The following is a 27,399-nucleotide window of genomic DNA, read 5'->3' on the forward strand; positions in this document are numbered from 1 at the left end:
AAAACCCCTCATTATATATGTGTGTGTGTGTGTGTGTGTGTGTGTGAATATATGTATATATATATACATGTACACACACACACACACACACACACACACACACACACACACACACACACACACACACACACACACATAAACAACAATCAGTGTTAAACAAGCTAAACTGAAAGTAAAATTTGATAAACAGATTCAATGAATGAAACAGAGATTGGGAGAGTTTTATTGCTGTAACAAACATGCAGTGAAAGCACATTACAGACATAGAAAAAACAGCGAGCAGCCATGTAAATATGCCATAAATAAATGAACTAAAACCACATTGAGGACAATGAAAACTTATGCTTACCGTCTTCACGAAGGCACACAGAATATCCACACTGAGTCACAAAGAGATAATGACTCATCATCATGACCACAAGGGTAAGACTTGTAGACTTTCACTTTCACATTCAACATGATGTTTTCTGTTTCACAGCATGTTTCTGTTTGAACTCTCTGAAAACATCACCAAGCCACGGACGTAATGTTAGGGGGGGCGCAGGGGACATGTCCCCTGCACTTTTTCAAAACGCCGTTTTTGTCCCCTGCAGTTTTTACCGTCCAAAAACAATGTTCGCTATATTAAACGCAGACGCGTCAGGCACTAGGACCAAGCGGAAAACCGCCGCTAAAGCCGAAGCCTGTTTAGACCGCTCACACGGTCCTCGATTGGCTCTGCCGTTTCTGTGTGATTGGCCGTCCCACCCGTCACTCAATCAGGTTGTAAACTTTAGTCGGTGATTCCTCTGATGGCTTGTTGGTGATGATGTCCTCTGAGTGTTGGATTTATTGCTCCAGTTCAGTTTTTTGTTGCTGTTCTTTCTTTTTTTGTGTGTATCCGGAGTATGAAATGATTATGCCTCTTAATACTGGTTTATCTGTTTCCCATATGATAGACGGAGATAACTTTGGGGAATCATTTATTACTAGGAAGGATGTCCACTCTTTTCTAATGTGACTGTCAAACTCTGGATCATTGAGGAGGGATGGAGAAGCGCCATCTGGTGTTGGGTCTGTATGGGGTGGTTTTATTCCATGTGAATGTTACTGGGGCATGATCACTGATGATGATGGGGTGGATTTTTGATTGTGAAATATTAGATATAATTGAATTGCTGGTGAGGAATAAATCAATGCATGAAAATGGCTGGTGAACTGGAGAGAAGAATGAGTATTGTCTTGTGGATGAATGTTGAAGCCTCACCAAATCCCATGTCAGTCATAAACTGTTTGATTGTGTCAGATGATTGGCAGGTTCGTATGTTTGTGTTATTGCTGCGGTCTATGGATGGGTCAATGACTGTGTTGAAATCACCTCCTATGATGATTGGACAGTTGGAATTGTTGGCGATAGATGAGAAAAAGTTATGAAAAAATGGTGGCTCATCAGAATTTGAGCCGTAGATATTACTGACTGTGATGGGCTTATTGTTGACTGATATATTTATTATAATGAAACATCCTTCTGTGTCAGTGATGGTGGAATTGAAGCTTTATTGTTAATCAGAATAGAAACCCCTCTCTGTTTGCTAATGTAGGTTGAGGAGAAAACATGAGTAAATTGAGGTGATTTTAATTTATTTTGGTCGAGGCAGTAAGATGAGTTTCTTGTAATAAACAGATGTCTGCTTGTAGTTTGTCCAGGTGATTCATTATTTTCATTCTTTTAGCCTGAGAACCAATTCCCCTTATGTTCCATGTTAAAAATTTTAGTGGTAGCATTTCAGAAAATGCAGAATGGATTTAGGTGAAACCAATACATATGTCTATATTTTTGCACATATATCATAGTTGTACCTGCAAGCTATACACATAAAACACAAAAAGAAAGAGTGCACATTGCAACAAAAATACAGAAAAGATGTGTGCAAACATTTAAGAAAAACAACAACAAAAAAAGTTTGGAGAGTCCAGTGCTGATCAGGGCACATATTGAGGTAGCAGAGAGACATTGGTGCAATGATGGGTAATAGTTTTTATGAATGGGTACGGTAAAAGTTTGTCATTAGAGTAGAGAGTGGGGCAGGGGAGAGGAGGGGGAGCTGTTTGTCAGGATGAGCAGAGAGCTGTGTGTGTGTGTGTCAGATTAATGAGGTGGGGGGAGAGAGTATAGGGGAGCATGGGGGGGGTCATGAGTTTGTGGATGGGATGGAGTTGTTTACGACGGAGCATAATTTCCTTTGGGAACTGATCATTGAATCCATAGTCCGTTCCTTTGAGCTGCCTGCCTTGCTGCTGTACCTGTTGTTTCTGTTTGAAATGTTCGAATTTGGCGACTATTGGACAGGGATGGATGTTGGTGGCGTTTTTCTGACACGTGCAGTGAACTCGGTGGAATGTAATGTTTTTAACGGTGTCAGAGGAGAGTTTGGGCTGTCGAATCATGAAGTCCTTAACAGTTTTTTTTTCCAGGTCATCTGTGGGGTGTTCTGGGATGCTGGTGAAAACAAGATTGTCGCGCATGCTGCGGGCCTGTAGGTCTAATATTGTTTCTTTCATGTTTTTAATGTCCGTGGTGATGGAATTGAGCTGGGTGGTGAGGGTGTTAATGGACTGTTTCAGTGATTTATTTTCGGAGGTGAGGGTGTCTATTTGTTCCTGACTGTATTCAAGGCTCTGACGGAGGGATTGGAATTCGCGGTGTAAAACTTCAATGAGGGCGATTCTATTGTCTAGTCCGGTGAGTTTTTGTTTGATGGATAGTAGAATGTCGCTTACCTCAGTACAGCAGGGTGGTTTGGGGGGTGAATCAGAGCTGGAGAGTGGAGATGGCTGGGCTCGTTTCTTTTCATTACCTGCAGTGGAGGTGGGGGAGGAGGTGGAAGTGGGGGTGATGTTTGGCAGGTTGTCATCCATATTGCAGAATCTATGAAAGCATTCGTCAATGTAATCCTCAAGTAGTTCCAGGTCGCGTGGTTTGATTATCCGGTTTTGTGTGTATGGTAGAGTGGACGGAAAGAGGAAAAAAAGTAAAGTTTTAAGTCGGATGAAAAAGTTTGTATCGCGTCTAGCAGCCGGTCACTGCCATCTTGGATCTCGCACTGTCTCACGGGAGTTGGAGTCACAGCAGCATGAGAGCTCTTCCACTCTTCAGGTGGCAAAATTTGACATGACAGTGGAAGTTAAATTCACAAAAAGTCTCTGTTAGATTTCTGAGATATGATGAGATATCAATTTTGTCTATGTCGCCCCCAAGAAACTTTTTAGGGATCCTCTGAGCCAGCCTGTGAACTTGTGCACCAAATGTAGTGACAGTAACACAAAGAAATTTGATTTTTGACAGTTATATATAGTTACGTGTATAATTCTTTCAATAAAATACAGAATCATCACAGATTTGACAATTAATCATGGCAAGACTCTAAATACAACATAAATGGAAAAAGGTAACGCCTGCTGATTCCAGTTCACTAGAATGAGATTTCGATCTCATCCACATCCCAAGGACCCTAGCTGCTACAGGCCGGTGGCACTAACATCACACCTCATGAAGGCCCTGGAGCGGCTGGTTCTAGCCCTGTCTCACCTGGAGTTGCCGGGGAGCTCTGTTCGGGTCCTGTTCCTGGATCTCAGCAGTGCTTTCAACACCATCAGGCCAGCCATCCTGAGAAACAAGCTGGAGCTTTCAGGAGTGGACCAACACCTCACATGCTGAATAGTGGACTACCTTTCCAACCGCCCTCAGTATGTGAGGACACGGGACTGTGTGTCAGGGACTGTCCTCTGCAGTGTGGGGGCCCTCCAGGGAACGGTGTTGGCACCGATCCTCTTCACCCTCTACACAGCTGACTTTTCCCACCTGTCACCCACCTGCCACCTGCAGAAGTTCTCTGATGACTCTGCCATTGTCGGCCTCATCACAGATGGGGACGATAGGTCATACAGAGGACTCATTCAGGATTTTGTGGACTGGTGTCAGCAGAGCCACCTGCTGATTAATGCGGATAAAACCAAGGAGCTGGTTGTGGACTTCCGCCGCCGCCGCCCGCACTCTCCCCCATCACCAGTGAACATCCAGGGAAGGGACATTGAGATGGTGACATCTTATAAGTACCTGGGTGTTCATCTGAACAACAAACTGGACTGGACTCATAACACCACTGCACTTTACAAAAAAGGAGCAGACTCTATCTGCTCAGGAGGCTGAGGTCTTTTGGGGTGGGGGGGGGCACTCCTGAAGACCTTCTATGACTCTGTTGTGGCCTCTGCCCTATTATACGGAGTAGTCTGCTGGGGGAGCAGCATCACAGCAGCTGAGAGGAAGAGGCTGGACAAACTCATCAGGAAGGCCAGCTCTGTCCTGGGATGGCCTCTGGAACAGGTGGAGGAGGTGGGGGAGAGGAGGATGACAGCCAAGCTGTCCTCCATGACAGACAATGACTCCCACCCCCTCCAACACACACTAACTGCACTGAGGAGCTCCATCAGTGACAGGATGCTACATCCAAAGTGTGTGAAGGAGAGGTATGGCAGGTCATTCCTTCCTGCAGCCGTCAGACTGCACAACAGTAATCAGTACAATAATATGTTTACAATCTGTGCAATAACCTGTGCAATAATGCAATAATGTGCAATAATCAGTGCATAACAATCTGTAAATACTATCTACAATTTCTTAGGATGACGTTTTTCTTTTATCCCACTCTTGTATATATACTTGTTTTGAATTTGCATTGCACTTGTTCTAATACTTTATACACTTTATTGATGCTGCTGTATATTGGAATTTCCCCTCGTGGGACTAATAAAGGAATATTGAATTGAATTGAATTGAATTGAATTGAATTGAATTGAATTGAATTGAATTGAATTGAATTGAATCTTCAGAGAGTTTGAAAAATGGGACCCACAGCCATATTTATGTAGCCCCAGCTAATTTAAGTTACTCCCTAATATTTGAATTACTCCTTAATATTCAAATAACTGTTTTCTTCGAAACTAATAGGTTCATGTAAATTTTGCTCCATATTAATGTGTTTTAATGTTTTTAATATGGTTACTTGAATACAAGTACAAGTAAGTTATACTACAGCTTTAAGTTGTTTGGTTGTAATGTACTTGACTAGCATGTGGCATAAGCCGACTGCAACCTATGTTGTTTCATTTTGATGTTTGTGATTTGCTGCTCGTGAGTCATGTTACGTTTCGAGTTGTGTGACTGGTGGTGGAGCTAGGAGGTGGGATTGGTTGTCCTGGAGAAGCGGAGAGGATGGTTGCGGGAGAGGAGCAGGAGGGAGAGACGAACTAAAAGTTTTTAGTTTGCAAAGTGTGTTTTCTTGGACTGACTAGCCTGGTCAGTCAGCTGTCTTCTGTGTCTTGATGCTTTTCGCCACAAGTGGAGATGAGAAGTTGAGACCGTTTGGATTTGTGACTGTTTGGAGACGAAGAACAGCGGCTAGCTGTGCTCTTAGCCTATCGCGAGGAGGAAGAAGATTTCTGCCGCTGAGGGTCCTCCACGGTCATCGCCTGTTTGCTGCCAGCCTGCCATCAGCCCATCAGCAGCCTGTCTGCATCTCCTGTCGGTGCTGAGGTGCACTTCTGGGATGCTTATGCTACTGTGAGTAACATTAAGCAGCATTATTTCTGCACAGTCAAAGTGCACCGGCTTCCACTGTACTTGGCCGCCACGCTCCCCAGCTTCGACCAGGCCTGCAACGTGGGGTTTGTTCTGTTCGTGTTTTTGTTTTCCCTTGCCGGCTTGTGCGAGTGTGTGTATGTGTGTGTGGCTGGGACCAGAAATAAAGTGGAATATTACAAAAAGGTGCTATAAGAACTCTTTTGGGGTGTTAAACATTTATTAAGCTATTTTCTGGTTAAGCTCATAAACGGTGAATAATAGCCGAGCAAACTCAAAGGAGCACATTTGTGTTTAGCAGAGTTTAAAAAACAGAACAAAATCAAAGGGACACTAAGTTAAATTCATTTTTTGAGTTGTCAGAGTATTGAGTGAAACCATATTATTGGTTTACTATTTAATTTTGGGGTTATTTCATTTCAGTGCAAGTATATATATTTTTTCTCTTTTCCCTGTGAATAAACTAAGTCAATCCATTGGAACAAACTTGTCAGGTGATTCATTTTAAGTGCATTTAGTCATAAGTGTACTGTTTAAAGAAAGCAGGAAGGAATACATTAATACATGTTTAAACTAATAATGGTTGTAATCAGCATGTTGCTTAAAAGGTGTCTTTCACCTGTAATGATATCTTTCAGCCTGTGAGAGGCGCTGTGACCATGTGATGAGCAGAAAAGACCATTTCAGAGGTGAAGGAGGTTGACTGAGCTTCACAAACTGTGTTGATCAGAATGAGAATTAAACTCCTGGAAGTAAATTTTTTCTTTCCCTCTTAAAATACAAACTAGAGAACAAAACCTGCTACATGTGCAGACTCTTGTGCACGTGTGTGGATTTTGCTTTCAAAGAGCTGGCCTTAGCCTTGACTGCCTGCATGTGTTACACCCCTGAACAGAGGAAGGGATAACTTGAGTTAGAAAACAACAGCGACTGTTCAGCTCTCAAGTCTGTATATTTAATGACTGATAAACAGCCCGAGAGCTTCCCCTAGCGGCTACATACCGGATATGACATTACTCCTAACTTCCCCCTTCAGTTCCTTTCAAAATAAGACATACCAAAAACAGTGGTAACATAACATATTACTACAACAGATTCAACATTTAAAACTGCATTAGTTTATATTGTATTTTAAGTACCCACTACACATGAAGATTTAAACTTAAGTTACAAGGTGGGTTACCTCAAGAGGTGTTCTGAAATATCTAGAAATAAACACTATGATAACAATAATAAATACTAACTTCTTAAAAAAAAAAAAAAAATAGAACAGCTGCATTTATTTCACAACCTCTATTTCTCATTCTCTCTGTGCTCTCCTCACTGATTTGAAATGGACTTAGTTAAAAACATTATGTCCCATATTTCATGTCCTTTAAATCTAGTCATACTCCACCCACACAGTCTGAAAGATGTGAGTTTTTGAGTGTTAAACATGTTGCACTGCCATGTTTCTACAGCAGCCCAGAATGGACAAACCAAAAATTGGCTCTTGAGAGCACCTTTCACTGTCGGGGAGGGTGAGACGAGGCGTTTTATGTTGGTTGCAATCTGCAACCTCACTGCTAGATGGCACTAAACCCAACACATGGACCTTTAATGTTACTGAGACATACTAAATTTTGAAAGTGAATTTTCAGGGACTTTAAACTATAAAAAATAAAAAAGGCTGCTGTTTATATGTTGGAGATTGTTATTCTGACATCATGAAAGACGGCTTTTTCATGCTTTCTTAAAACATGTCAGTCTCTCAGCACTCTATCTGAAGTTGATGTAATCATCTCCAAAGCTGATGATGCTTCTCAGTGCGCTCAGGATCAGTGAGTCAACATCACTGTCGATGTCAATTTCTTCATGGTAGTTCTTCACGGGGAAGATGCAGTTCATAGGAATTCCCATATCTGCACTGAATTTCTCCAACTGTGTTTTAAAAAAATCACAACATCTGTGTTTAGATTACAGCTCAGAGCTCAGGATGTACCAAGGACTGCAGCATCATGATTGCCCTTGAGGATTTTTTTTTCAATTTAATCTTTATCTAATCAGACAGTGTGTTTGAGATTAAGATATATTTTCTAGAAAGACCTGAGAAGCATTCACAAGAGCACAATCAGCAGATAGAAACAACACAATTAATCAGGATTAATAAAAAAGAAAAAAGAAAAAACTCACAAGAATTAAAAAACAAACAAAAAAAAAAAAATAGTTTGAGGTCATTTTCTAGTTCATTCCATTTTAAAGTGGTACAGTATGAAACCAGCTCTGCCAACAATCGTCTGTAATAGGAAAGGCTGAAAGTGTTCATCATCATTGTCATTTGAACAATTATCATGTGTTATACTTCTCTTCAGGAGGGCAGACGTGTTTATTGTTGTTCCAAACAGCAACAAACAAAGACGAGGTAAAAACTCGGCTGTTCTAAGTCCTGTTTTCATCCAGATGTGGCACAAATTTAGTCAAATTTTTCAAAATTCAGCAAAAGATAACAGCTAATTTATTAGGACTTCATCCAGCAGAATATAATCTCAGTAATATTATTATTTTCATGTCTCGTGTCCTGAAGCTTACAATGACCTGGATGAATGAGAATATTCACAGGCATTACAAGTTGGTTAATCAAGATAATCAGTAGGTGGCGCTAATCCTCCAGTCGTGTGTCAAATCATAAAGGAGCTCCAGTTACAGCTCAAATGATGGAAAACCATGTGGAAACATGACGGAAATCAGACATTTCTGTTGGCGTCATGCACTGATGTGAGGAAGGTTAAACTCTCCACACAGATCTGATGTTTTCAGCTCTTCACTGGTGACAAATTCTGATTCATGCCAACATTGTTTATTCACTCAGCCTTTTCCCATTGCACTTTGTTCCATTTTACATTTAAAATTAAACCAATTTTCCACCTCAACTTTTCCACTCTTTTTTATGCAAGTCAATGAAAACACACCGATGTGGTCATCATACGTCATATTAAAACGTTTGTTCACTCTCAGCTCGTGTTCCCTCACATCTGATCATATTTCAGAGTTTTACAGATTTTATGTTTGGGAAAAACATTTCACTGGCATCAGATCAGGACTCGGAATTGGCCAGTTCCCTGAGTTTGGACATCAGAATACTAATATTTATAATTCATAGTATTTCTCATCAAGCATACCTTCTCCTTCAGGATCTTGACCTTGTAGACGTTCTTTACATCTTCTTTGATTTCAGGACTGAGCTCGTCAGGTTTGGTGAAAATGACCACTTGAGGAATCCCTGTCAGAACAACATGTTAAAAACTAGTGAGTCCTGTAACTGACATAACTGCAAATGGATCACAGCTGTTTCTCTGTGACGATTAAGACTACAAACAGCTACAGGAAGTAAGTGTTTGATCACTGCAGGACAGAAAAAAACAGAGATTTCTGCTCTCACCCAGGTCACTGGCTTCTGCCCTGATGTCCCGAATCTTCTGCAGAACTTTGTCACTCATGATAGATAGGTTGTTCGCATCAATGACACAAACCAGAACATGCACTTTGTCGTTGGCAGTTGGAGATTTGTTGTAGAATCGATCATCCTCTGACAGCTTAGACTCAGGATTGAACTGGAAAAGAGATTTAAATGCTTTTAAATGACAGTTACAAAATGTTTAGACAACTAAAGAATTCAAAAGTATCATATGACCTAACTTTGTACAAAAAAGATCTGCAAAGTTTGCAGCAACTGTACCCTGTAACCATCCATCACGTGTCCCTTCAAAGCCAGTTTGATGTCTTCCACATGGACACCTCCATGTTGTTCCAGGCCCATGATGTCATTGAAGACAAAAGGATAAAAGGTGCCTGATCTTCCTTTTTGGATCTTGTAGGTTGTGTACTATAAAGCACATATAAAAAAAGTGCAGTTACTTTGATCATTATGGAGCAGACATGGACACAGATGATACCCAGAGAGCATTATGGGAAACCATATAAGACTCTTTCTTTGTTTTGGAGTCATGAATTTTGTTTATTACTCTTCATTCTGTGAGTCTGCTTTCTTGACAGTTAATGATCAGCAGATGAATTTAATACTGAGTGACAACTAATTTTTGAAATCACTAAAAAATGACTAAAATCACACATTTACTATCAAATCATCCTGTCATTGGTCTGCTACAATGTTCTTCCTGACTGCTGGCCACTGGTGGTCATATAAACAATGACTGTCCTCAACAGAAACCAGTCATTTGTTCTGACATTGTTTGATTGGCTGCAAAGCAGACAGTCGCATAAAGTTCATCCACCCCTGCTAAGACTTCAGGTGGAGGGTGGGGTGGATGGATGAACATGTGAAGTATGCAACTTGATAATGAATACTGGATTATATAACGTCTCCTATCAACAGTCAAAGCTGGTTTCTCTTTCTTTTTATCTGAGAAGTAGAACCAGTTTTAGTTCCTTGAATGTAACCAGACTTTAACCACAGGTGCTGCAGAATAATGTTTAGTTTCCCACATCACCTAATTTGGTGTGTGTGTGTGTGTGTGTGTGTGTGTGTGTGTGTGTGTGTGTGTGTGTGTGTGTGTGTGTGTGTGTGAACCTGGAAGTTCATCTTAAGAAACAAGAAGTGTGCAGCTGTCAACTGTTGGCCTTCAACAGTTTATCTGCAGATTTTTATCAACATTCCTGGTTAACAGCTATGTTGGTGGATTGTTCTGCTGTTATCTTACGATACAAAGATGTTTCCACAGTTTTCTTTCCCTTTGTCTAAACATTGTTTTGTAACAGTGATTTTATGATGCTCTTTTCATGGAACCCTGAGTTTTGTTGTTATATTTTAATGTCCTTCAACTGCAAAGGCAGAAACCTACTGGAGAAACTTCTCACTCCTCAGTTGAAGACTATATAATGTTAAATGAAATACAAACGCAAGTTTCATAAAGGTTTGCAAAGCTCTTCTATGATGAATTTAGGATGTTTTCTTAATTCATTCAAAAGTTCTTCATACCTTTCTGGTAAAAGAGACATCAAAGATGTTATCCACCAAAGCCTGTGTGTACATTCTGCCATATAAGACACTTTGGACGGAGTTGATGAAGCTGGACTTTCCTGTTCCAACAGGTCCATGAAGAAGAATCCTGAGCTGCTGGTTTTCATTCTGAGGTTTGTAGTCTTTTACATACTGCAAAGCGCTCTGATTGTCTCTGCTCAGGGAGGGAAACATACATCACATTAGACTTCAGCAACACCAATAACAAATAGAAATGACTCAGGATGTTACTGTAAGACATGGAGCCCAGTAACCACAAACAGTTCCATCACATTACTTTTGAATGCATTATTTGTGGTCTAAAAGTTGAGGTTTGAGTTTTTGTTTGATGCCCAGAATTCACACGAAAACTAGGAGATTATTCAGGATGTCAAACTGAAGGTGCAGACACTCACCCCCAGTTTATTTTCCTCCACGGTTTGCTGAGAACTGTTGAAAGCAGCACATGTTCAGAGAGGACAAAGGATTATGGAAACCTAGTTATCATGCAGCAATTTGTATTTTTCCATAAATAAGAGCCATGATTTCTTTAAATAATCTTACGTGGAGGGGGTGGCTCAGATTTGGACTGATTTCCTCCCATGGCTGAAAAATAAAACAGTTACAGAAAAACTCACATTTGAATGAATTTCTTGATTTTCACTTTGAAGCAAAATGACTGGACGCTTTGTTGTAAAGATGTTAATGATAACATTACAGTGTCGGTTTGCAGTGACTGAAACTGAAAAGTTTTGTACTTATTAATGTAACAAATTGACTTCATATCCTCCAACAGCAAAAGAGCATTATTTCATTCAGAGCTTCTATCAAACCCAAAAACACGATTTTTGGTGGAATTGATTTATAAAAACAAAAAAACAAAAAACAAAACCCTCATCATTAAAAAAAACTAAATAACAGTGTTAAACTAGCCAAACTGAAAATAAAATTTAATTTACAAATTCACTGATTCAGTGTATGAAACAGAGTTTGGGAGAGTTTTATTGCTGTAACAAACTTAGCTGAACACATCAAGATGATCACGAATCAGAAAAACTACAATTAACCACAGAAAAAAACAAAAATCAGACTTTAAATAAATCAAGTGAAACTAAATCATACTGTAAGATAGGGTTTTTGGATGTTTTTGACTATTGCCATACATGTTACTTAATAAAACTATCAGAGGGCTGTGGGTGAAGCAAGAGCACGGGGACAACTCCTTCGATGTAACTCGATCCACTTTAATGTCCGAAAGAGCAAAGACAACTGAACACTGACAACAAAAGTGGCATCTGACTTTTTTCATATTACTCTGCCAATCTTAATCAAAACTCACATTACTTCCATGTAAAGTGCACCAAATTATGTTGTTCCAGATGAAACTTAAACAGCGGAATACAATATTCATAAATGTAGTTACAATTAATTAAATTTATGTGGACTCAAAATAATGAACAATGTAAAATAAGGCAATCTGTTGAATATGTCCTCACAAAATAAATCTCATCTTACAATATTGAACAGACACAAAACCTTAAATTTATAAAGCTTCTTAAATTATGTCATGTGGCATCAGTTCATGAACACTATTATAAAATCTTGTCCTTCACATGAATAAAAATGAGTGTACGATGATAAACTTTATGACTTTCATTACACATACTGAACTCCTGCAATCAGTAGCCATCTTCATGAGCCATGCAGTGAAAGCACATTAGACAGATATAGAAAAACAGCAAGCAGCCATGTAAATATGCCATAAAGAAATGAACTAAAAGCACATTGAGGATAACGAAAACTTACGCTTACTGTCTCTGAGTCTCTATGACAATGTGACGATAAAGGCAAGACTTGTCGATTTTTACTTTCACATTCTCTTTGAAAACTTTTCCTCTTTGTCTTCTTTATTTGATTGAAAGTGATTTTTATCACCACTAGACTTCTGACTTCTTGTTCCAGTTCAGACTGAGGTCACAGCCACAGTTGGGAAGTGAACATAATTTGTCTTGTTAGTTGCAGGTTTGGCTCTCATAACTCACAGTTCACAACTGGTTAACAGGCCTATCTAAGAGATAAAGTACTGACACGTAAATATACCATAAAGAAATGAACTAAAAGCACAATGAGGATGATGAAAACTTATGCTTACTGTCTTCACGACGGCACACAAAATGTCCGCTCTGAGTCTCTTTGTGCAATGTGACGATAGGGGCGAGACTTCTCAATTTTTACTTTCACATTCAACAGGATGTTTCATCTTCCTGAACATCTTTCTGTTTGAACTCTCTGAAAACTTCACCAACAGTCTGACAGCGCAGCACATTTTCTCAAAGCAGAGCTTTTCTCTTTTCCTCTTTGTCTTCTTTATTTGATGGAAACTGATTTTTATCACCACTAGACTTCTGACTTCTTGTTCCAGTTCAGACTGAGGTCACAGCCACAGTGGGGAAGGAAACATAATTTGTCTTGTTAGTTGCAGGTTTGGCTCCCATAACTCACAGTTCACAACTGGTTAACAAGCCTATCAGAGAGATAAAGTACTAATATTACGGTCATGGTAAATAAATATTAACAAATAAATATAACAGCTATCAGCATGTGAACAGGTTAGCGTGCAGGTATAGGCCTGTGTTTTCAAATATTTTGAAGGCTACTCTTAAAGTATGGCTTACAGTGTTTTCAACAGAGACGACCATGACGTGAAATATGAATCATAATTGCACCATGTATTGATACAGATTAAATCAATTATAAGGCCTGTTACGGCTGCCACCGTTTTTGGGGGTATTTGTGTCTTTTTGTGTGTGTTTGTGTGTGTGTTCTCGTGCCCCCTGTGTATGGGAATAGAAACAGGACTCCTCCTCCAGAAGAGGACACACACCTAACACACCTATTCACCTGCCGGCTTCAAGGGACGTCTCAGCCTGGCAGTCTGCGGCTGGCATCTCTGGTGACCAGTTTTCGGCACAGGAGAGATCTACTTAGTGTGTGACAGATTTGTCAAAAGTGTGTTTTTGTTATATTGTTGGCAACCAGACTTGAAAGAGCTAGGTTTTTGGGGGGTGGGGGGGGGGGGGCTGATTGACTGATTTTTCCATACACTTAGTTTTGATTTGTTAACTTTTGCTTTTTCCCCCTTGTATTTTGGTTCTCGTTTTGTTTTCATTTGACTTTGTGTTTTAGAATTGTTGGGTCTCTGTAGATTAAAGAGTGTGTTCCTGACAGGTTCTGTTGTGATTTGGCACATATAAATGAAACCAAATTCGACTGAAATGAATTGAATTTGCTTTTTGGGTGAAGCCCTCAGGCCGACACACAATATGTACTGAATGTTTTCCTTTGTATGATTTTTTTTTAATTTTGAAAATAAAAAACAAAAATTGAAAATGTTGGGACAAACTTTGGGTTTGAAGAGAGCAATGACGAAACCAGCGACTGTGCCTTTCTATGCTTTTTTTCTTTAGCTTTTTATTTGTCTGCCTTCCATGAAGGCTCTAAAGGAGAACTGTTTTTTGAATTTTAAAGGTTTTTATTTTCCATTTAAAGTATTTTCAGTGACTGCAAACAAGACTGAGACTGAAGTGACTTCGGCCACCAGCAGACCCCAAAACAAGTGTAAATATGTCAACTACTGTTGGGTTTCTGTGTTCATTTTTAGTCATAATTTAAGTTGCACTGTGTGATTACAATTTTAGTGTTAGTGTAACATTTTTTTTAAATGTTACTTTTTTTATATATCCTTTGATAGCTCCTCTGTATTTTATTAACTTAAGGTACAAGTATGTTCGATGTGAATATTTATAATATTATTTAGGCAGAGATATGCACTTGTGTCTAGGAGCAGCTCGGACATCCTCATTGGGAAAAACTGAACCAATCTGATGTTTGCTTTTAGGAAACGGTGTGAGTCCACAATGGCCGACACACCGGCACTCTGACCGCCTGCTGACTGCTGTCAATCAAACAGACAGGGACACTGACAGGTGAGATGAAAAACAGCGTTTCTGAGATTTCCCCAAAGACCTTTATTCTTCCTTTTAATATTTAAAATGTATTATTTTTATGAACAAAGGGTCAGTAGGACTTTAATACTATGCAGGGCAGGTAGGATGTGTGTGTTGGTGTATTTATCTGCAGAGATCCTGTCCTCTGTCCATAATTCCTTCTGACTTTGCTCTGTTCTGGACTTTTCTGGGCTGAAACCTCTGGGCAGTGGGCGTGTAGCCCCGAGCAGGTGAGGTCAGGTCGTTAGAAAAAGGTAGTGACCAGGTGCTGGATCATAAGCAGCACCTACACTTACACACCACTGTCATAAATATGGACAGTTGTGTGGTTACATTACTTATTATCCAAAACTAGCAAGTGCACTGACAGCCAAACAAGTACAAAAACACAATACTTGACGAGGTGGCTGATATTACTTGGTCCAACAACAGCAGGGCCAGTTTGGCTTCTGTCTTATAGCCTCTTATTTCGTGAAGCTCTCACCAATGACTAAAACCTACGTCTGGATGCACTCTTGCCTTTTTCTCTCCTTAGCATCCTCTGTCAACGTCCTCTTTGGTCTCCTCACCCCTGCCATGTCCGTAGAGGCTGCTAAGGTTGAGGTTCCATTGCCTGCTACCTCACTGCTCAATGCAAACATTCACCATTCATCACCACCCGTTGGTTCCCTCCACCCTGGGCCTTGAAAACCTCCTCCTCCCTGTAGTCCAAAGCTCCTGCGCTAGCAATGTGAACTCCAACACTCCCTTGGTGCTCCGAGCTCTGAGTCTGATCTCGGCAGAGTCAGGTAGACGTATGGTTTGCTAACTGAGCTAACTGAGCTAATGGTAGCTCCAGTGAGCAGAAGTTAGCGGTTAATGTAGTAACGAGTCCATCTCACTGTCGATCAGAAACTTCGGTAAATCACCAAGATTTGAGGCAGAGCAGCTGCATGACATCAGAGGAAAGAACAGAAAACATTTTTCCATAAAATATGATCCAGTTTCACCAAATTCAATCAGTAGTTAGTTTTGCGTGATGTAGAGCCGTAGAGTGTTACGCACTTCTTGTGGGAGATCATACTCGCTAACCCCAGTTACATACCGCAAGAACAGGTGTTCAGGGCGCAGCGTGGGAATGAAACAGGTACCTTTCTCCCTATTTTAAGCCAGTGCACATTCAAAATAAGTTTGAAGATGTCATTTTGAGGTGGAGTAGTTGCATAATATTGCTTTAAAGTACAGTACCAACATTAGTCAGTGCCAAAAACTGACAACAAAAATTCAATTTTGTTTTTTATTCATGACAGTTTTGACCAAAAAACAATGATGTGTTTCTGGTAAACAACAACAACAAAAAAAAAATAATTCAAATACAATTTCAGTTGGATTATTATTTTTGTTGTTGATCATTTCAAATAAGATCATCTCTAGACTAAAATAAGGCCTAAAAAAGGACTGGGTGAACTAGTTCCTACATTAAGTGACTACAGCTTGGTGGTCAGACTCAGATATCTGGTTGAAAGTGAAATGCAGTGAACATCCCTGCATTATATAAATAAAAACACAAAAGCACATATAAAATCAGCACTTAGTTTATTTGTGTATCATTTGAAGTTTTTGTATACATCACTTACACGTCATGATTTCTTTGCGATTTTGAGGGGAGATAGCATAAATGCTGTCATTGGTAGAATATATTTCTGCCCCTCATGGAAAACATCAGAGGTCAACATTTCTGACCATACAGCACAGATATTGATTGACATTGATTTTCTGGCTGTAAATACATAAAAGCTAAGCATAGCTAACTTGTAATGCTAAGCAGCTAGTGTAGCAATGCTAATAATTTCAGTGCACGTGTTTGGATTTTGCTTTCAAAGAGCGAGCCTTAGTCTTGATCGCCTGCATGCAGATTTAAACTTAAGTTACAAGTTGGGTTGCCTCAAGATTTGGCCTTTTTACCTGCTTTTTTGTAGATGTTCTGAAATATCTGGAAATAAACACTATGTTTTGAAAAAATATTTGTAAGTTTTCTTCTCTCTGCTCCTTTCCAATGTATGTTGATTGATTGGAATAAATAAATAAATAAATAAATAAATAAATAAATAAATAAATAAATCGAACAGCTGCATTTATTTCACAACTTTCCTCTGTGCTCTCCTCACTGATTTGAAATGGACTTAGTTAAAAACATTATGTCCCATATTTCATGTGCTTTAAATCTGGTCATACTCCACCCACACAGTCTGAAAGATGTGAGTTTTGACTGTCAAACTCTTCATAATCCTCTTCTACATGTTGCACTGCCATGTTTCTACAGCAGCCCAGAATGGACAAACCAAATACTGACTCTTGAGAGCAGCTTTCACTGTCGGGGAGGGTGAGACGAGGCGTTTTATGTTGGCTGCAATCTGCAACCTCACTGCTAGGTGGCACTAAACCCAACACATGGACCTTTAATGTTACTGAGACATACTAAATTTTGAAAGTGAATTTTCAGGGACTTTAAACTATGAAATGTGGAGACATGAAATCATCATGAAACACAGCCGTTTCATTCTGTATTAAAACATGTCAGTCTCTCAGCACTCTATCTGAAGTTGATGTAATCATCTCCAAAGCTGATGATGCTTCTCAGTGCGCTCAGGATCAGTGAGTCAACATCACTGTCGATGTCAATTTCTTCATGGTAGTTCTTCACGGGGAAGATGCAGTTCATAGGAATTCCCACATCTGCACTGAATTTCTCCAACTGTGTTTTAAAAAAAATCACAACGTCTGTGTTTAGATTACAGCTCAGAGCTCAGGATGTACCAAGGACTGCAGCATCATGATTGCCCTTGAGGATTTTTTTTTTTAATTTAATCTTTATCTAATCAGTGTGTTTTTCAAGATATCTTTTCCAGAAAGACCTGAGAAGCAATTAAAGCAGCAGATAGAAACAACACAATAAACAAGGAATAAGAAAAAACAAAACAAAAAAACACTAGTTTGAGGGCAGGTTCTAGTTCATTCCATTTTGAAGTGACATAGTATGTGAAACCAGCTCTGCCAACAATCGTCTGGAATAGGAAAGGCTGAAAGTGTTCATCATCATCGTCATTTGAACAATTATCATGTGTTGTACTTCTCTTCAGGCGTGTTTTCATTGACTTGAATAAAAAAACTTATGCGGAACTAGTTGAGAATTTGACAAACGTGTCAAATAATAAAAGATATTTTTCCACTTGGCTGAGGTGGAAAAATTGATGTATCTTTAAATGTAAAATGCAACAAAGTGCAATGGAAAAAGACTGAGTAAATAAATAATGTTTAGTGGCTAATATTCCCCAAGGATCTGTTAATTTTCAGTGGGCTAGACTAGTCTTTTCGAACATGCAGGATATTTAGCACACAACAATCTATATTTTACGACCAACAGAAAACTATAAAAACGGAAAAAATCTTTTTAATAATATTACTATTACAAATAATTTATACTCTTTCTCCGAACCCCTCCTCTGCATTGCACACCTTTTGCACACCAAAGTGCCAAATTGGTATTTGTGCAATTTCATATGTGTATTTCCTTTACTTGGTAAAGTTCCTGTCGAGCCTTGGCCTTTGGTTCGGCTTGGCACGGATCTACTTGTTATGGCCGACGTGACTGCTCTATAAGAAAGTTACTCAGTGGAAAAATACATGACCTGTTACTTAGACTTTTTAGACTGTTTTACTCCTGTCGACCTTCACCAACTAATTTCAATAATTTCATCATCAAAATCATCAACCTGTATTTTAGATCCTATCCCGACTAAGCTGTTTAAAGTATTTAAAGTATTACCTCTAATTGACTCTTCAGTATTAGACATGATCAATCTCTCTTTATCAACAGGCTACGTACCACAGTCCTTTAAAGCAGCTGTGATAAAACCGCTTCTTAAAAAGCCTACTCTTGATCCAGGGGTTTTAGCCAACTATAGGCCGATATCCAACCTTCCCTTTCTCTCAAAAACTCTTGAGAAAGCAGTTGCCAATCAGCTGTGTGACTTTCCAAACAATAATAGTTTATTTGAGGATTTCCAGTCAGGATTTAGAGTGCATCATAGCACAGAGACAGCACTGGTTAAAGTTACAAATGACCTTCTAATTGCATCTGATAAAGGATTTGTCTCTGTACTAGTCTTATTGGATCTTAGTGCTGCATTTGACACCATTGACCATGGCATCCTATTGCAGACACTGGAACACTTCATTGGCATTAAGGGAACTGCGCTAAGCTGGTTTAAATCCTACTTGTCAGATCGCTCTCAGTTTGTACGCGTTAATGACGACTCCTCTGTGCTCACTAAAGTCAGCTATGGAGTTCCACAGGGTTCTGTGCTTGGACCAATTCTATTCACCTTATATATGCTTCCTTTAGGTAAGATTATCAGGAAGCACTCAATAAATTTTCATTGCTATGCAGATGATACCCAGCTATATTTATCAATGAAACCGGAAGAAACCAGTCAGTTAACTAGACTACAAGCATGTCTTCATGACATAAAGACCTGGATGACCTGTAATTTTCTGATGCTAAACTCGGACAAAACTGAAGTTATAGTAGTAGGCCCTAAACATTTTAGAAAGTCACTTTCTGATGACATAGCAGCTATGGATGGCATTGCGCTGGCCTCCAGCACCACTGTAAAGAATCTGGGAGTTATCTTTGACCAAGACATGTCCTTTCACTCCCATGTAAAACAAATTTCAAGGACTGCCTTTTTTCACCTACGTAATATCACAAAAATCAGGCATATTTTGTCTCAAAATGATGCAGAAAAACTAGTCCATGCATTCGTTACTTCCAGACTGGATTATTACAATTCCTTACTATCAGGCTGCCCAAATTCGTTGCTGAATATTCTCCAGTTGCTCCAGAACGCTGCAGCACGTGTTCTGACCAAAACCAGGAAAAGAGATCATATTTCTCCAATACTCGCCACTTTGCACTGGCTCCCTGTAAAGTTTAGAATAGAGTTTAAAATTCTCCTCCTTACTTACAAAGCCATAAATGGCCAGGCACCTTCTTATCTTAAAGAGCTCATAGTACCTTATTGCCCTACTCGAACACTGCGTTCCCAGAATGCAGGTCTACTTATGGTTCCTAAAGTCTCAAAAAGCAGAACAGGAGTCAGAGCATTTAGCTATCAAGCTCCTCTCCTGTGGAACCATCTTCCAGTCTTTGTCCGGGAGGCAGACACTGTCTCTACATTTAAGAGTAGGCTTAAACCTTTCCTTTTTGATAAAGCTTATAGTTAGGGCTGGCTCAGGCTTGTCCTGGACCAGCCCCTAGTTATGCTGCTATAGGATTAGACTGTCGGGGGACCTCCAAAGATACACCGAGCTCCTCTGTCCTTCTGTCCCTCTCCATCTGCATGCTTTCATGTCCTACCACGGCGTGTTACTAACTTAGCTCCTTCCCCGGAGTCTCTGTGCTTTGTCGTCTTGCAGGTTCCACAGTGGCTGAATCAGGATTGTGGATTACAGCTGGATTACAGCTTGGCCCTGCCTGACATCCACTGCAACTGCTACTACTGTTATTACATCCACTGTCACTGTTACTGTGACTGCATGTCTGTGTCACTCTCCCTCTCTTGCTCTTCCTCTCTCACCCAACCGGTCGAGGCAGATGGCCGCCCACCCAGAGTCTGGTTCTGCTCGAGGTTTCTGCCTGTTAAAAGGAAGTTTCTCCTCGCCACTGTTGCCAAGTGCTTGCTCATGAGGGAATTGTTGGTTCTCTGTAGATAAAAGAGCTTGGTCTGTACCAGCTCTATATGGAAAGTGTCCTGAGACAACTTCTGTTGTGATTTGGCGCTATACAAATAAAATTGAATTGAATTGAATTGAATTGAATTGAATTGAATTGAATTGAATTGAATTGAATTGAAATGAATTGAATTGAACTTAATAACCAGTGACTCAACTGGATACACTTGATATTCTTTTACACTTGGTTCACATTTAAATTCTTTGACTCCCTGTATGATCACATTTCTTTGCTAATTAAAAAAACAGCAGCTTACAATAATCATCATTACAACTTGATATATGGTAAAAACTCATGTTCATACATCATCATTTCAGGACTAGATGTTAAAAGTCTTCTTTTCTCACAGTGCTTTATATATGATAGAGAATGGGGATCTCAACTTTACAGATTTTATGTTTGGGAAAAACCTTTCACTGGCATCAGATCAGGACTCGGAATTGGCCAGTTCCCTGAGTTTGGACATCAGAATACTAATATTGATAATTCATATTATTTCTCATCAAGCATACCTTCTGCTTCAGGATCTTGACCTTGTAGACGTTCTTTACATCTGCTTTGATTTCAGGACTGAGCTCATCAGGTTTGGTGACAATGACCACTTGAGGAATCCCTGTCAGAACAACATGTTAAAAACTAGTGAGTCCTGTAACTGACATAACTGCAAATGGATCACAGCTGTTTCTCTGTGACTATAAACAGCTACAGGAAGTAAGTGTTTGATCACTGCAGGACAGAAAAAACAGAGATTTCTGCTCTCACCCAGGTCACTGGCTTCTTTCCTGATGTCCCAAATCTTCTGCAGAACTTCTTTGTTCATGATAGATAGTTTGTTTGCATCGATGACACAAACCAGAACATGCACTTTGTCGTTGTCAGTCGGAGATTTGTTGTAGAATCGATCATCCTCTGACAACTTAGACTCAGGATTGAACTGGAAAAGACATTTAAATACTTTTAAATGACACTTACAAAATGTATAAATAAATACAGAATTCAAAGTATCACATGACCTAAATTTGTACAAAAAAGATCTGCAAAGTTTGCAGCAACTGTACCCTGTAACCATCCATCACGTGTCCCTTCAAAGCCAGTTTGATGTCTTCCACATGGACACCTCCGCGTTGTTCCAGGCCCATGATGTCATTGAAGACAAAAGGATAAAAGGTGCTTGACCTTCCTTTTTGGATCTTGTAGGTTGTGTACTATAAAGCACATTTGACCAAAAAAAAAAAAAAAAAAAGCAGTTACTTTGATCATTATGGAGCAGACATGGACACAGATGATACCCAGAGAGCATTATGGGAAACCATAAAAGACTCTTTCTTTGTTTTGGAGTCATGAATTTTGTTTATTACTCTTCATTCTGTGAGTCTGCTTTCTTGACAGTTAATGATCAGCAGATGAATTTAATACTGAGTGACAACTAATTTTTGAAATCACTAAAAAATGACTAAAATCACACATTTACTATCAAATCATCCTGTCATTGGTCTGCTACAATGTTCTTCCTGACTGCTGGCCACTGGTGGTCATATAAACAATGACTGTCCTCAACAGAAACCAGTCATTTGTTCTGACATTGTTTGATTGGCTGCAAAGCAGACAGTCGCATAAAGTTCATCCACCCCTGCTGAGACTCAGGTGGAGGGTGGGGTGGATGGATGATGATGTGAAGTATGCAACTTGATAATGAATACTGGATTATATAACGTCTCCTATCAACAGTCAAAGCTGGTTTCTCCTTCTTTTTATCTGAGAAGTAGAACCAGTTTTAAAACTGTTAACAGCTATGTTGGTGGATTGTTCTGCTGTTATCTTACAATATGATGCAAAGATGTTTTAATGTCCTTCAACTGCAAAGGCAGAAACCTACTGGAGAAACTTCTCACTCCTCAGTTGAAGACTATATAATGTTAAATGTAATACAAATGCGAGTTTCATAAAGGTTTGCAAAGCTTTTCTATGACATGATGAATTTAGGATGTTTTCTTAACACATTCAAAAGTTCTTCATACCTTTTTGGTAAAAGAGTCATGAGAGGTGTTATCCACCAAAGCCTGTGTGTACATTCTGCCATGTAAGACACTTTGGACAGAGTTGATGAAGCTGGACTTTCCTGTTCCAACAGGTCCATGAAGAAGAATCCTGAGCTGCTGGTTTCCATTTCGAGGTTTGTAGTCTTTCACATACTGCAAAGCGCTCTGATTGTCTCTGCTCAGGGAGGGAAACACGCATTACGTTGGACTTCAACAACGGCGACAACAAATAGAAATGACTCAGGGGGCTCTATTTTCAATTCCGCTGCCTGTGCGGCGCAGACTGCGCACCCTGCGCAGTGATATTTTCGTGCAGCGCAGGCAGGCGCACAGGGCACTGGGTATTTTGGTAAACCGAGGCGTACAGAGGTGCGCCAGGATGGGCGTTGTGGCGCAGTAGGGGGAGGTGTCAGCATAATCAGCCGGCGGATTTGAATTTTTGTTCCATTTCGGTCCATGCCGGCGGCGTAAAAGTGCGCTGAAAGCTCGCCACCCCAGACCCAGTCAACTCTGTGCGGCAGCGGCGCACCGCTGGGCAAGTGGATTTCCGTAAACCGGCAGAGTCGTGCGCTCACGTCACCAATACCTCACAGGCAGGTTTCCACAGTGTCTGGCATTTCACTGCGATCAATAATTAGCAACAGCCACGATTCAGTGCAACTATCTGAGTCAGCACATGCAGTCAGACCTAAATTTATATATTTTGATCAGTATCTCATCTGACCACATCGCAAGCGTGTTCGGCACGCATGATGGTCACTCACCCTGACCGAATGTACACAGGTGAAACAGGGATGTCTGGTGATCTGTGACTCAAATTGCCTGGTGACAAACGTACATGGACGAAATTTTGATTTTAGAGGTGGGGGACACCAGTATTTTTAATAAAACTCAAACTCTTTCAGTTTACTGTGTTTTCTAGCAGTTCTTCTAGTTTTCTATTGTTACTTTTAAGTTTACTGCTCCCTTTTTTGGTTTGACTGGTTGTAAAGCATGTAGCAAAATATTATCACCCAATTCTGTGTGTCACATTGTTAGTCAACTTCACTCTAATTCAGTAATACCAATTTTACACTTATTTTTGGAATGTATGGTAAACAGACCTCATTTTAATAGCACCACCCAGTGGTGGGCAGGTCAAACTGACTATCTGAATATCACAGGTGGGGAGAAATTGAATAAAATGTCCATCATTCAGTAGTGACCATCAATTTGATTTGAAATGAGTGTTAACAATTATATCCTCTTTAAATCCTCTTTTTGACAAATGAAAAGTGAACAAGGGTCAATTTGCCCAAAGACCACAGAAAGGTCAACATAATCAACTCATCCAAAGCTTCACACACACACACACACACACACACACACACACACACACACACACACACACACACACACACACACACACACACACACACAGAGGCACGCCGCACGCACACACGCGATTCACAACATAGATAGCACATGGACACGCACACGGACATAAATCAAACGTTAGTGTAAATGAAATCTCTAATATTACAATCCGTCTTGGTGACGTGACCCAGGCAGAACAAAGGTCCAACATGATGTTCAACAACTTAGCCTACAGGCAGCGGCAGATCAGCGGGAAGCTCGAGTCGGGAACTGCTGTCTCCTGGGCAACCAGCAGACCGGTGTACAAATCCTGGCGGTTTGCAACCTGATTGAGTGACGGGAGGGGGGGCGGCCAATCACACAGAAACGGCAGAGCCAATCGAGGACCGTGTGAGTGGCCTAAATGGTCTAAACAGGCTTCAGCTTTAGCGGCCGTTTTCCGCTTGGTCTTAGTGCCTGACGCGTCTCTACCTAATATAGCGTAACATTGTTTTTGGACGGTAAAAAACTGCAGGGGACAAAAACGGCGTTTTGAAAAAGTGCGTGGGACATGTTCCCCCCCCCCCCCCCCCCCCCCCCAAAAATTACATCCGTGGCTTGGTGATGTTTTCAGAGAGTTCAAACAGAAACATGCTGTGAAACAGAAAACATCATGTTGAATGTGAAAGTGAAAGTCTACAAGTCTTACCCTTGTGGTCATGATGATGAGTCATTATCTCTTTGTGACTCAGTGCGAACGTATTTGCCACTTTCCCCGGGTCGACACATGACTCGTTCATCCGGGTGAATTCTAACGTCCCTACAGTCTTTCAGGGGGACACCCCTCTGGATGGGGGGCTGATAGGTGATAACGGCTATCCACTGAAAATGTGGCAACAGCCACGATTCAATGCAACTGTCTGAGTCAGCACATACAGTCAGACCTATATTTTGATCAGTATCTCATCTGACGACATTGCAAGCGCGTTTGGCACGCGTAATGGTCACTCACCCTGACCGAATGTACACAGGTGAAACAGGGATGCGAACTAAGCAATTAACGTCGCTGTGCCAACCAGAAACAGCCGTGAAATCCCACAGAGCATATATACTGCATCTATCTCAGAGCACTCCAGAGACAGACACATAGAAAAAACGTAAGTGATGATCGTTGTCCACTATTGCCCACGTCATTTCATTCCAAATACAAATGTAATCATAGTAATGCTTAACGTAATCTACAAAGATGGAGTACATCATTGCTCTGAGGAGGAGGAGGAGGAGGCCGAGGACGTTATGAGTGACGTCAGTCTCCTCCTGGGAGAAGTCTGGGCGTCGGCCACTTTCCTGCGCGGGCTCAGTCATCCTCGAAACTTGGCATGCGCCTTGCCGGCGGAGTATTTAAAGGTGAGGCGAGAAGCTGGTGTGATTGGTGAAGATTTGACTCGGCTGTGCCAAACCCACTCCACGCCTTCTCCCCTCCCTCCTTCCGAGTTGCGGGAGCGGTCCGAAGTTTTCCGAAGATTCTCCCGTGAGATTGCGCGGACGGAAGTCTTCTAAAGATTCTCCTGTGCCAGGATATTTAAACAGTAAACAATTTCCAAGCCACTTTAGCCTAAATCCCCATTTGGAATATTCAATTTGCCTAGTTTTTTTGCACTGTCCTTTCAATGGTCTCTGTTTTTTACAATATGAGATAATGATTAGCCAGCTAGCGTTAGCGATTTCCAAGCCACATAATATCGGGGTATATAAACCATTTCCAATCCAACAATAATCTTACCATTGAATTTATCATTGGTAATTTTAATGATCACTTAATCAATTAATTGTTATTTTAAAACAGACATTTTGCATATACCAAACAATCTCCACAGCAAATGTTGCATATTCTGATAGGATTACATATAACTACCAAATAGTTAAAGATGTAAAGGCTGACATATTAAAGACATGTACTTGAACATGTAGAGCACACTTATAGTGATAGTAATAATGGCAATAGACAGCTCTCACACTCATAGATAAGATAAAAATCTGCTATCAAATCTACTATAATCAAATTGCTTAAATATAATAGTATATTGTTCAATAACAAATGATTAATTGATCATCGATTAATTGTTGTGATCTCTCTCTCTAGATAGATAGATAGATATAGACATTTATTAGAATTACAGGGACGCTTTATATATGTATGTCTATATCTGTCTATCTATCTGGATAGATACATATCTAGATAGATAGATAGATAGATAGATAGATAGATAGATAGATAGATAGATAGATAAGGACATACATACATAGTGTAAATAACGTCAAAATTATCATCAAATTCGCCAAAATCTGACCTGTGTTGAAAACATAATCTTAAAATTTTGTGACTGTATTTCAAATGTTTTAAAATATGAAAATGTACAAAATGTTTACATTGTCTACTTTAGAAGACAAAAAATCCAGCATATTCCCAGGGTCCTAAATAATTTAAAAAATAATTTTAAATAATAGATGACGACATTGCTGCTGTCTCTCTTCCTTCTTTCCTTTCACCTTTACTGCCAAATAAATCAAATGAATGGTCATAAATCTTTTTATCTGAACACAGTTGTTGAAACGGGATATAGTCGGAAGACTCCGGACCGCGCAAGGTATGCTGGGATACACGCCGCTTGAGGCAGTTTAGTCGCTCCCTCCGAGTTGCGCCGCTGGGTGGGACTGAGGTGAGAAGGGGGAGGAGATGCGCCAGCAGCTGTAATGAAACTCATTACCGATTCTTCGTTATGGAGTTCCTCTTCGGGAGTGTCTGTAGGGCGTGAGACATCGGCGAACAACTAAACAGCTCTACATATGCAACAAAAGGAGGCACCACCACCATGCGGCGCTATTCAGTATTACAATAATAATGCTGCAGACTGACTGTTACACAGCGTAGTGCACGAAAATACCAAAGTCTGCGCCGCCACGCCCCACCGGTGAAGCGGACGTGACTTTGCGCCGCGCTGCGTCACGCCAGCGGCGGAATCAACAACAGAGCCCCGACTGTTTGTCCTGTGACAGAGTGTCAAAGGTCAGACTGAAGGTGCAGACACTCACCCCCACTTTATTTTCCTCCACGGCTCGCTGAAAACTGATGGAAGCAGCACATGTTCAGAGAGGACAAAGGGTTATGAAAACCTAGTCATCATGCAGCAATTTGTATTTTTCCATAAATTAGAGACATGTTTTCTTTAAATAATCTTACATGGAGATGGAGGGGGTGGCGCAGGTGTGGACTGATTTCCTCCCATGGCTGAAAAATAAAACAGTTACAGTAAAACTCACATTTGCATGAATTTCTTTATTTTCACTTTGAAGCCAAATGACTGGACGCTTTGTTATAAAGGTGTTAATGAATAATATTTCAAGATAACATTATAGTGTCAGTTTGCAGTGACTGAAAAAGAAAAGTTTGTACTTATTACTACAACAAAATGACTTCATATCCTCCAACAGCAAAAGAGCATTTATTTCATTCAAAGCTTCTATCAAACCCAAAAACACGATTGTTGGTGGAATTGAGTTATAAAAAACCCCTCATTATATATGTGTGTGTGTGTGTGTGTGTGTGTGTGAATATATGTATATATATATAC

The 27,399-nt window shown here is 40.2% G+C and overlaps 2 protein-coding genes across 2 annotated transcripts; both read right to left on the reverse strand.

Annotated features, from left to right (window-relative positions):
- Nucleotides 1–7,056: 7,056 nt before the first annotated feature.
- LOC139348151 (interferon-induced protein 44-like) lies at nucleotides 7,057–10,972 on the reverse strand. The gene is made up of 5 exons (XM_070988101.1): nucleotides 10,593–10,972; nucleotides 9,333–9,479; nucleotides 9,036–9,207; nucleotides 8,776–8,876; nucleotides 7,057–7,537 (listed from the first exon to the last, which is right to left on the reverse strand). Exons 1-5 carry the CDS (start codon nucleotides 10,806–10,808, stop codon nucleotides 7,376–7,378), a joined length of 798 nt encoding a protein of 265 aa, XP_070844202.1. The 5' UTR covers nucleotides 10,809–10,972; the 3' UTR covers nucleotides 7,057–7,375.
- A 6,220-nt stretch (nucleotides 10,973–17,192) lies between these two features.
- Nucleotides 17,193–26,891, reverse strand: LOC139348076 (interferon-induced protein 44-like). The gene is made up of 6 exons (XM_070988023.1): nucleotides 26,861–26,891; nucleotides 22,412–22,607; nucleotides 21,452–21,598; nucleotides 21,156–21,327; nucleotides 20,906–21,006; nucleotides 17,193–17,354 (listed from the first exon to the last, which is right to left on the reverse strand). The coding sequence occupies exons 2-6, from the start codon at nucleotides 22,463–22,465 to the stop codon at nucleotides 17,193–17,195; spliced, it is 636 nt and encodes a 211-aa protein (XP_070844124.1). The 5' UTR covers nucleotides 22,466–22,607; nucleotides 26,861–26,891.
- Between the last annotated feature and the right edge of the window lie 508 nt (nucleotides 26,892–27,399).

This window comes from Chaetodon trifascialis, chromosome 19 (assembly GCF_039877785.1).
Source record: "Chaetodon trifascialis isolate fChaTrf1 chromosome 19, fChaTrf1.hap1, whole genome shotgun sequence".
NCBI lineage: Eukaryota > Metazoa > Chordata > Actinopteri > Chaetodontiformes > Chaetodontidae > Chaetodon > Chaetodon trifascialis.

Coding starts and splice junctions, on each gene's coding strand:
- LOC139348151 (XM_070988101.1), bottom strand. CDS start 10,808: ATGTTTCCCTCCCTGAGCAGAGACAATCAGAGCGCTTTGCAGTATGTA. Junction 8,877..9,035: donor GGCAGAAGCCAGTGACCTGG/GTGAGAGCAGAA, acceptor TTGTTCTGACAG/GGATTCCTCAAGTGGTCATT. Junction 7,538..8,775: donor TCAAGATCCTGAAGGAGAAG/GTATGCTTGATG, acceptor TTTAAAACACAG/TTGGAGAAATTCAGTGCAGA.
- LOC139348076 (XM_070988023.1), bottom strand. CDS start 22,465: ATGTACACACAGGCTTTGGTGGATAACACCTCTCATGACTCTTTTACC. Junction 21,599..22,411: donor ATGACTCTTTTACCAAAAAG/GTATGAAGAACT, acceptor TGTGCTTTATAG/TACACAACCTACAAGATCCA. Junction 21,007..21,155: donor GAAAGAAGCCAGTGACCTGG/GTGAGAGCAGAA, acceptor TTGTTCTGACAG/GGATTCCTCAAGTGGTCATT.